This window comes from Macrobrachium rosenbergii, chromosome 12 (assembly GCF_040412425.1).
Source record: "Macrobrachium rosenbergii isolate ZJJX-2024 chromosome 12, ASM4041242v1, whole genome shotgun sequence".
NCBI classification, from domain to species: Eukaryota; Metazoa; Arthropoda; class Malacostraca; order Decapoda; family Palaemonidae; genus Macrobrachium; species Macrobrachium rosenbergii.
In genome coordinates, this window is record NC_089752.1 from 2,948,659 (window position 1) to 2,959,303 (window position 10,645).

A 10,645-nucleotide genomic window follows, 5' to 3' on the forward strand; every position below is an offset into this window, starting at 1 on the left:
TCACAAAAAAGCAAACTTCATAGGATTGTGAGGAAAGGTGACGAAGGCAAAATTTATAGAACAATAGTGATCCCAACGTTGCCTGCCAATATAGTTCTGGCCTGTGGTAGGAATGAGAGAGAATGCACCGTAGACTCTTGGGACTATATTAAAAAAAATGATGCTGTTTCGTAACGTTATGCAGTCTAATGGAAAGTACTTAGAACAAGAACATAGAAGCAACGTGTACTAGATGTGATTCAGGCTGGGAGAACTAAGGAGTTGCGAAAAAGAACTAAAAATGTATCAAAGAAGAATATAGAGAGATGGAAGAAAAGTCCTTAGAAAAGGTGATTCAGTGATATTTGTAAAAGGAATTATTAAAGATCAGTAGCCTATACGAAGAAAAGCTTTGGACATATGAGACAGTCGTCGGAATGAAAGCTAAACTTCCTTTAACCCATAAATTAACGTGAGTTGGAGTACTGGGATGAGTGGTGTGATCTGGATAGAACTGAGGTGCATAGAACAAGCATTCATCCTCATGTGAGACTGTATAATTAAGGAGCTACGTCGTAACCGAAAGGATCCTACAATCTCTTAAAGTAATATATAACATTCTTTTCAACGGGAGTCAACTGCCCCCCAGTTACTGCAGATAGCAGTTCATTATAATCTAAATTAAAATGGCGCGGATTTTTTTTACTTATAGATCACTTAGTAAATTTCAGCCAAACAGCATAGCACACAACACTAGACGCATTCATAAATCTACCAGTTTTGTTGATTCCTAGAAGGATTTGGTTTAAACTGTCTCTGAAGTGGAATTACTGAGACAAAATGCGTTTTTTATGACAATTAGAAAAAATTACTCAGGTTGTTTGATACGGTGATGGTCGTCTCCAGTTATTCTTGTGTAGTTTACGTTCATACTTTCTCTCACTCAACAGGGCCAAACATTTAATGAAAAATATGGAATTTGGATTAAGTTTAACACATTCGATGTTAATGGAACAGATGAAATTAAGTGAAGGACTGTGTGTTTGAGTGTCACTGTCAGAGATGTTATAATTAAGGTGTTCAATTCAGTAGAAGATTTTAGAACCATATACTTTTTAAGCCTTTGTAAAATCTGCCCTAAGATTTTTCAAAAATGTATTTAAAAAATCATATTCGGTGACTGCTAAACCAGAAAAAAAAATTAGTGATTCTTATAGGCAGAGCGTTTTTTTTTTATTTTGACCGGAATTGGGTAAAAGAAAAAAAACATGATCAGCAAATATAACCGGTGATACCTTGTGTAATGATAGATACTTCTTAAACCATAATATACTTCTGTCGGATCTTTCCTAGACAGTGACCCACAAGGGTTTTCGGGGGTCGTTATCCAGGACTAATAATTCTTGGAGGTCATTATCTTTATGATATTTACAGTCTCTTGTTTATGTTTTTACGGTAATCCCCAACGGGCTTGTACTCAACACGCCGCAAAGGTGGATAGGCCTACATACCGGGGTGAAACCCTTGGGGATCACTATCTAGGAAAGATCCCATTTGTCTGTCTTTGATTCCTATCTACTGATATTTTAAATCCACGATGAAGATAAGTCCTTAAGGATAAATGTAATCCCTCAAACTTTGCTTCATGAATTTGTAAGTTATTATGTTGTAAATACAGCTCCCGTAGTATGTTATCCGTGTACTGAACTGAATGTATTTCATCGGTAATTATCAACAACACCACAAAAACTACAGATGTTTTAGACTTCAGTAATAACATTGTCCTTCGCATGAATAAAACATAAGTATGTCCCATTAACCCTAGCTACCTACTAATTTATCTGTTATGGTGACGCTTGCTTGCTTATTTGTTTTCAGTTCAAAGCAAAGAATCGTCATCGGTGTTCAAAGTACCCGTCCATTCAGGACAGCCTAACCAGATTAGAGGGCTTCACCCTGTCTTGGCCTGCACACTTTTCATACACAAACTGGAATCGATACTACACTGGAATGACTATCTCGGTTACAGATCCGACTCGCCTGTATTTTATAAATTCACTGGGTTTATTGCAAGCCCTACGCCCACCCCACTCATTAGAACGAATCCCAGCCAGCGATTTGCAAAGTTTTTTTTTTTTAAGCTTGTGGTTTTATCGGTATTTGGTTTTACTCTTCACATTCTCCGTGCTCTGAATGTTTCTTGATTCACATGTGGTAAATGTATTTCGTGAAAGCAATTCGCTGTAGCTATTGTCGTCACATCAAACTGGCTTGTAAGTCAGTTTGATAGTCTTAAAGACGCTTTCAGTTAAAAGTGTGTACACGCTATGCACAATAAAAAAAGTTTACAGGGTATAAAGGGAAATGAAAGTGTTATGAACTGCTCATTTTATTCCCTAGACAATCACAAACATATCAAAACAAAAAAGAAACATGACCGTGTAAGTGCAAGTGAATGTTGTATTAGATAAGAACAAGTGTACCCCATAGCAATCTTCAAATCTAGTAACATTCCAAATTACTGCCTGGAGGCCCAGCGTATGATGATGATGATGATGTCTTCTCTTGGAGTGAACAACAAAGTGACTAGACGATTGAGAATTTAATTTAGTGGTGCGACATTCCGATGCCATTGCCATATATCTGCTGTGTAAATGAACGTGTTTTGGTTTTGTCATTTCAACTGCATCACAATCTTCGGAGACTCGTCTACATTCGAGGGAAGGTCGACCGTTACTGTAACTTCACGAGCCAGACTTCGTTACGTCTGTCCTTGAATTTGTAAGGCGAGTCGTATGTAGCTCTGAAAAAACAAAAACAAAAAACAAAAATTAGGAAAATGCAGTTACTGGTTTTATGAAATAGTCGATCTATTCGACAATGCAAAGAAGACTCCCGTATAAACACTGTCCGACATCCGAATGCTGATGAAGCGATCAGTCTTGACTCTAAGGTTACAAGGATTTGCACGATAGACGTTCTGCATGACAGAATCACTTACCCATAGAAATTATTGAGGTCGAAGCTTAGTTCGTTGTCAGCCTTCAGGCTAGCTTTCAATGCTTCCATGTGTTCTTTCCAGTCTTCTTGCCTTTTAACGAAGCCTCCAAAGCGTCTGCAGATGAAAATAAATAGGTGATGAAAAACACGTTAAAAGAAGAAGAAGAAGAAGATCATAATGAAATAAGACGAAAACTCGAATGCAGGGAACAGCACTTCTGTGCTTTATAATATGTAGTCTATAATTTTGAATACGCTCTCCCAAAGAGCATCGAATTTTAAAAGAAACTGAAAGAATAACTTCTTTCTCTCAAGTGGGAGTTGTACCCACCCTGAAGAGGACCATCAAGCTGCTTAAACTACAGCATTACACAACTGGATGTACGAGTAGAGGCCTCCGGTAAACTGAACAGAAATATTAGGCGTTATCTGGCGTCCCAAATTATATGGAAATAGATAGATTCTTAAGAGATATTTGTGACCAATACGTTACATAGTGAAACTTTTTTTTTTTTTGTAAATGAGTTTGTTGGGAAACCTTGCTTATCGCGTTGCTAACGTTACATGAACCATGCAGTCAGTTTGTTTCGGCTGTCACGTAACATATTTTATGTGAATTTATTTATACATATTTCTCATATCTCTTACTATTTTCTTAAAAACGAAACGGCAAGAGAGCGACTGAAGTGTCAGAAAACCAAAAAGAACTAGGCTACATACCTCGCTGCAAGGATGAGCGCGGGGCGATTCTCAATGTAGACAATTTGGCTCTTTGGAGCTGGGGGATTTGCCTGGTGAGCAGCCGGTATGTAGAAGCACATTTTGTACAGGGAGTTGCCCTGGGAGTCGATGTTGGCTTGGGTGTAAACAGTCACTGGTGCTGTCATGGGAATTTGGGTCTCTGTCGGAGATCACGAAGAAGAAGATATTTATAGAGACATCGGAGACGTTATTTTTGACATTTAACTCTAACTGCTTATAGATCTAACCATGCTAAAACACATGAATTTATTTTTCACAGATGTATAAAAAGTTAAGTATACCTTAGTTTTACCAGACCACTGAGCTGATTAACAGCTCTGCTTGGGCTGGCCCGAAGGATTAGACTTATTTTACGTGGCTAAGAACCAATTGGTTACTTAGCAACGGGACCTATACAGCTTATAATCCGAACCACATTATAGCGAGAAATGAATTTCTATCACCAGAAATAAATTCCTCTAATTCTTCATTAGCCAGCCGGAGACTCGAACTCAGGCCTAGCGAGTGCTAGCCTACAACTCTACCGACTCTCCCAACGAAGAACTCCGCAGATGTATAGTATAGCATAGCAGAGTGCAGTATCGTAAACCTTCCCAAAAACTCACTTGCAGAGTTTTCACCGCTGATGTAGTCGAAGAGATCGAAGAAGGACATCGCTTGGTCCCTGCTTCGATATGCGTCTCCCTTGTGGTCGCGGCATGCCCACTTGGCTGCGGCATACGAGCGTATTTCATAGTCCTGTAAAATGACGAAAAAGTAAATTCGGACTTTTTTTATTGTTTTAATAAGAGAAATGTATTCTTTCATTCTTGTGAAGAAAAATACTTATACAATTAATGTTGTATTTTTTCCATCTTTCTCAAGTGTTAGCTAAAAAATATTTTCATTATATTCCTCTTCCTTTATGTCAAGGTATGTGAAAAAATGCAAATATATTATAGACACTGACTAATTTCCCATTTAGTATTTAAACTACGTTTGTAATTTGCGAAAAGATGATGCGACAAGGGATGCCTTCCATTTCTTAAACCTTAGATAATTAGTGTTTTTAGCTTTGATGAGAAAAAGCAAACTGACGAGATATATAAACATTAAGCCCAATGTACTTCAAGGCTTGCTGGGATCTTCATCAGATATATTTTTTAGGTTTCAAAGTAGTTAGAAAAACTTTGAAGTATCCACTTCCAAATCGCTCATATAACACAATACTTTTAAAAATGACCAATAAATGTCATACAACTGAATAATAATAATAATAATAATAATAATAATAATAATAATAATAATAATAATAATAATAATAATAATAATAATAATAATAATAATAAGGATCTTTCCTAGATAGTGACCCCTGGGGGTTTTAATCCGGTATGTATCCACCTTTGCGGCGTGTTGGGGATTACCGTAAAAACATAACCAAAAGACTATCTAGGAAAGATCCAGAAAGGCATAAGATTTAGAATGTCGCTCCTCAAAATATTAACATAGTGAACGAGCATGAACCTGAACAAATTAGATTCGGTGCAATTCACATCAGCCGAGGGTTGAAGACGCTTGAACAAAAGAATTTAACGGTTGACATAAATGCCCGTTTTCTATCTTCTGAATGGTTGCCAAAGCTGCAAAATGTCCCATTTCTTAAAAATGGGAAGAATGTAATTTCCCTGCGCTTAAATAAAACTGTCTACCCATACGCAGAACATAAAAGTTTCGTAAACAAGATGCAGATTTCAGCAGGTAGAAAGTTTAGCATCCAGGCCAAGAGACTCAATCTAAGTTAAGTGGCATAGTCTGAACAGGGGAACGCGAATGGATTAAATAAATTCCAGTGTAAGCGCTCTGTGCTCAAGAAGGCTTGTCGATATGCGTGGGGGAGAACAAATGATTATTTTCGTAGTCATTATTGACTTTCCATTCTGTATTCTCATCTTAGTTATTCAGCCAAAACTGCTCGCGATACACTGTGCTGTGCTGTATCATTACAGTGACAGCTAGACCGGAAATTTGGAGCTAATATGAAAGGATGGGGGGAAAAAAGATCTTAAAAATACTAATTGCCTATCTAAGCCCTTGATATTCGTCAAATCATGACCGAGTTTCGTAATGACCTTTCTAGCCTTATTTTCGCGTCTGTCCCAAGTGTCACCAGAGCATTTTATTCTCTAGGAATATCAAAATGGTCATAGACGTATAAAAATACTTAGAATAATTATTGCACCCATGGATTTTGCTTTAAATATTAGATCTGAACATTTAGAAAAATAGCACACATCACGGAACTGACCAAAAATATTCAAAGAGAGAATACCCTCCCACCGTTGTATAAATTAAAGTGTTCTCTTTGATTCGGCCCTCCGAATTTTTGCAGATCTACAGAAATTACCTTATCATCTCATCGATAAGTACGCCCATAATCGAACCTAAATGCTAAATGTAGTCAACTATAAATTACAATATTTGAATTATTGTTAGTAAATTTCGCAATGTGACTGATTGAAATTAAAGTCAGAGTCTTGGAATAGGGAGAACTTACCTTTGTCTGTTTGATGACGGTATAAGGCGCGATTTCTCCCGCCTCTAGACTAGGCGGAGCAGCCTGGGAAGAAGGAATTAGTTTGATTACTACAGTATAAAATGAATGAAAATATTTTTTATAATTTGTTAGTATTTATAAATCGAGAATAGCTAATTATATAGAACATTTAATACAGCAGAATTCATACCAATACTGTATGTCTACAAATGTATTAAAAAAAACTTACCAGAATACCTGGCAGCTGAGAAACCACAGCGATAACCGCCAACAGGCAATTGGTTGTCATCATCTGCAACAAAGAGGGAGAAATGCGTGAACAGTATTCTCATTTTTTTCTTTATTTCCTTGTCTCATCAAATATTTAGGGAGCCACCTGAGGACATCAGCTACATTTAGATGTACGAAACTTTATAATTTAATGGTGAAAGAAACTGATGATTATAAGGAACGAGAACGGAGGTGCCAAAAAGACTCAAGACCACTGAAACATGAGTTCCAACTCTCTTGAGTGCTGTAATAAACACACCCACACAAACACACACACATATATGTGTGTGTGTTTGTGTTTGTGTGTGTGTGTATGTGTATGTGCGTATACGAATTTCCATTGTAATGTAATAACATGGAATACATAATGATCTCAGTCTGGCAACATTTCTGAAAGACAAATGACAAAACAAATATATATATATATATATATATATATATATATATATATATATATATATATATATATATATGTGTGTATATATCATTTACGTTGCAATGTGATAATATAGAATACACGATGAGCCCAGTCTGGCAATACTTCTGAAAAGACAAAAGAGAGGACACTCGTAAATACTTGACGAACTCCGATTCTCGAGGAAACGAGCGAAGGGTTAAAAAAATCAGAGTACGCACAAGAGGACACAGTCCATTCTTGACTCACCTTTCCAGGAGCGTGATGGATGCGAAGTGCGGGCGGCTCCAGGCACTGCCGTCTTTTATATGACGGGCGATTACGAAAACGCCGTCCGGAGTTATATAAGTCTGACACCGGCATGACAGAATTACGCATATCCTGTTCTCATGGCTCAAAGGGATTATTGTCTTTTATAACCTCTGAGCATAAACCCCGCAAGTCATCGTTGTTAAAAAAAATTTTATCTCTCATGTGTTGTTTAGGGAGTACTACTAGTCTGCATTCCGTGGAGAACTCTAGGAAAAGGAATGTAAATATATAGTAATTGGCTCATTCAAGCATGCACAACTAGATTAAGCAAGAAAATCGCCAAGTTCTTCATTCATCTTCACCTCTTCACTGTAACAAGAAGAGAAGAGCCTGATGAGACGTCTAAACTCTTTTCAGAAGAGATTGCAGTTTACAAAAATTCTTAGATAAGCTTCGGAAACTGGAGCAATCCGGCAGCCAAGATTGGTGGGGGCGGGAAATGATTAACACAATGCAAATGAATCTCCTGAGACTTGTGAAACCAACACTCTGCTTTTCAGCAATAGCTTCTCAGTCACAGATGTATATTAAAATGTTCGTCTTGTGTCTGAGCTCATACGATCCAAAAGAAGATGAAGATAGGTCTATGGCCACGGAATTTTACGCAAGTACGAAGAAAAAAGTTTCTTTGCGAGATACGATTCAAGTGTCTTTCGATGATAAATATTAAAATATCATGATGATGGTTCCAATACTTTTAGAAGCAATATATATATATATATATATATATATATATATATATATATATATATAATATATAATATAATATATATAGTATATATTGAGAAAGACAGAAAGCAGTTACTACAAATCCTCTTTTTGTATGTGCCGACATTTTGAAAAACTGCAAATACAGAACTAAATAATGGTACATCAAAATGTAAGAAATTTAAAATAAGATTGAAAAAATACAAATATACATTATTAAAACGAAATAACAGGAATGTAGAACCAAAAAATACAAAAATACAGATGACGAGAATATAAATTACACTAGGACCTTGAGTAAAAATAGCTACGCGTGAAATAAAATGATTATGCATACAGGATGATCACACAAACCCCAAAAGCTGAAAAACTTAAAAAAAAAAAAACTCATACCACCGTCTCTTTCCTCTTTAGAGAGAATGACATCAGAAGGTTACAGCCCTCAGGTTTCTAAACAAGTCTTCATGGATGAGGTTGCTAGCCCCACGCCATTTGTCTTTACACCTGCAGAAGGGAGCATCCATTCATAGATGGGTCTACTGGTGAGCGAGATGCAAATGCGAGCCAAGCACTGCATCACCCGGAATCAAAGCCCAAAATAGAAAAAGCAGATCTATAACCTGGTAAGATTATAAATGAAATAAGTAATGGAAAAGAAGGGAGCCAGAAATGGAATGAGAAAAGTCGCTGCAAACAGAATGTGTAAATTGCGATATTTTTGTTTCTCTATTGTAAAAATCGTGTCTTATTCACGGAGTAAGATTAAAGGATTCTTGGGAGAAAAAAGCTTGCCGAAAATTCCAGAATTATGGAAAGGAATGTTCCCGAATCTGGGCTGCCTACGCGAACTAGAATGTGAAATTTACTAACACTGACTAGACGGAAGACCTGAGAACTGTAGTTTCTTTTACATGCTGAGAATTTTCCTTCAGTTTTCATAAGGGAAATTGGTACAAAAAGTAAACGGAATTTGTGTACCTTTCAATTCCGTAATTTTTTAGAAGCAGGTAGGACGGAACATAGATTCGTAAATTTCTACTAAATAAAACATCGTTTATTTTGATATATTAGTGGCATTTGGTGAATCATTAAAAATCTCTGGTGATAATTAGCGTATGGAAAGTATACTGATATTTTCATATATCTATGGTTTAAAATACTCATTTGCATACAAGAAATATAAACGAGAGGCAGACAGAGAGAGGGAGAAACGTAAGGACGTAATTACGTATAAAATGAAAGCAGCTGTTGAACACACAGTACTTGTGACGAAATCTTTCCAGTCTCACTTCCTTTACGACAGGGAAGCAGTTTCATAACTATGTCCGGTTACGTTGGTTTGGCCCGGTAATGACTACCTGGGAGCTATGACAGTAGTAATCTCTCTCTCTCTCTCTCTCTCTCTCTCTCTCTCTCTCTCTCTCTCTCTCTCTCTCACATCCGTCAAGTTCCTAACAATGGCAAATTGACACTGCGCAGAATATTATCACATAGGACTAAAAATGATCTCTGGCCGTGTAACGAAAAAGCAGTGAGACTAGTTATTGCTACAAAGAAAATGACGGCATAAAATAGACAGATTAAAACAAATAAACCAAGATTTCAAATTGCACTAACTACGAATCAAATATATAAATAGCTAAATGAATAAATAAACTCGGCAAAATCTATGACATATCCGAGTGTCCTTGCAGTGTCGAAAGCCACTGAGATTACAGAAGATCGAGGCATCGTGACCTGAAAATATTTTGAAATGACCGTGAAGTATTGATATACTCTGTAACGTACTGAAGGTTGTTTAGAATTACAACTATAACTGACACTTTAAACTATAGGAACAGTTTCACAGGATGACAGTTAACTGGAACTTTTTGCTTGTAGGTAACACCAGTATCAGAGCCCTGAATCTAATAGCAAGGCCAGCTTATTATTATTATTATTGCGTTAGCTTGCAGAGCAAAACAGCCCTCCCTCACCATTATAAAAACGCCAGTTTGTTGAAAAAAGCAGAATAAAAATCAGCTTAGAAATAAAGCAGAAAAACATAAGGTTTGGCGTTTGGATCTGTTACAGCTCCACTTACACCGCGAACATCAGTATGAGCACGACTGCCAGAAAGCCCATTACATCGTTTCACAGTCTACAACAGTCAAGGGAATGTAAGGCCTCTGGTTACCTGACAGTAGCATATGACGGCACCTCCGTGCATTAGCTCTAAACGCAAATATAATAAAACCTACTGCGGATCTTTCCCAGTTTAATGGGAGATTATGAAAAATGGCCACCTACAGTAGATATATTTGCATGATCTAACTCATGACAACAACTGAAAGAAAAAAAGGGAACCTCTACTCCGAGAAACTTTATACTCAAGAAGAAGATTGCGACATACTGATTCCTTTTTAGTCTGACTGCCAGGCTCGTCTGTTTCCACACAGTTAAAAGAATATAACAGCTTCGTGCAAAGTTGGTTAAATAATATTTTCACACTCATCCCCTTATAACTGTAGGCCTATTTTTTTTACCCTGAACAGATATTCATGAAATATACATCTCTGAATAACATGGAAAAAATGGCTAAGTTTCTCATGTTATATAAGTTATTTAATCAACCAATCATTCAATCGACGTGAATTTTATATTCGCGTCTCCTTGAAAAGGATACG

At 36.8% G+C, this 10,645-nt stretch overlaps 1 protein-coding gene across 1 annotated transcript; it reads right to left on the bottom strand.

Annotated features, from left to right (window-relative positions):
* Positions 1–2,352: 2,352 nt before the first annotated feature.
* LOC136844195 (heme-binding protein 2-like) lies at positions 2,353–7,352 on the bottom strand. Its single transcript, XM_067113214.1, has 7 exons — positions 7,209–7,352; positions 6,504–6,566; positions 6,275–6,337; positions 4,347–4,479; positions 3,700–3,880; positions 2,981–3,094; positions 2,353–2,782 (listed from the first exon to the last, which is right to left on the bottom strand). The coding sequence occupies exons 1-7, from the start codon at positions 7,335–7,337 to the stop codon at positions 2,713–2,715; spliced, it is 753 nt and encodes a 250-aa protein (XP_066969315.1). The 5' UTR covers positions 7,338–7,352; the 3' UTR covers positions 2,353–2,712.
* Positions 7,353–10,645: the final 3,293 nt, after the last annotated feature.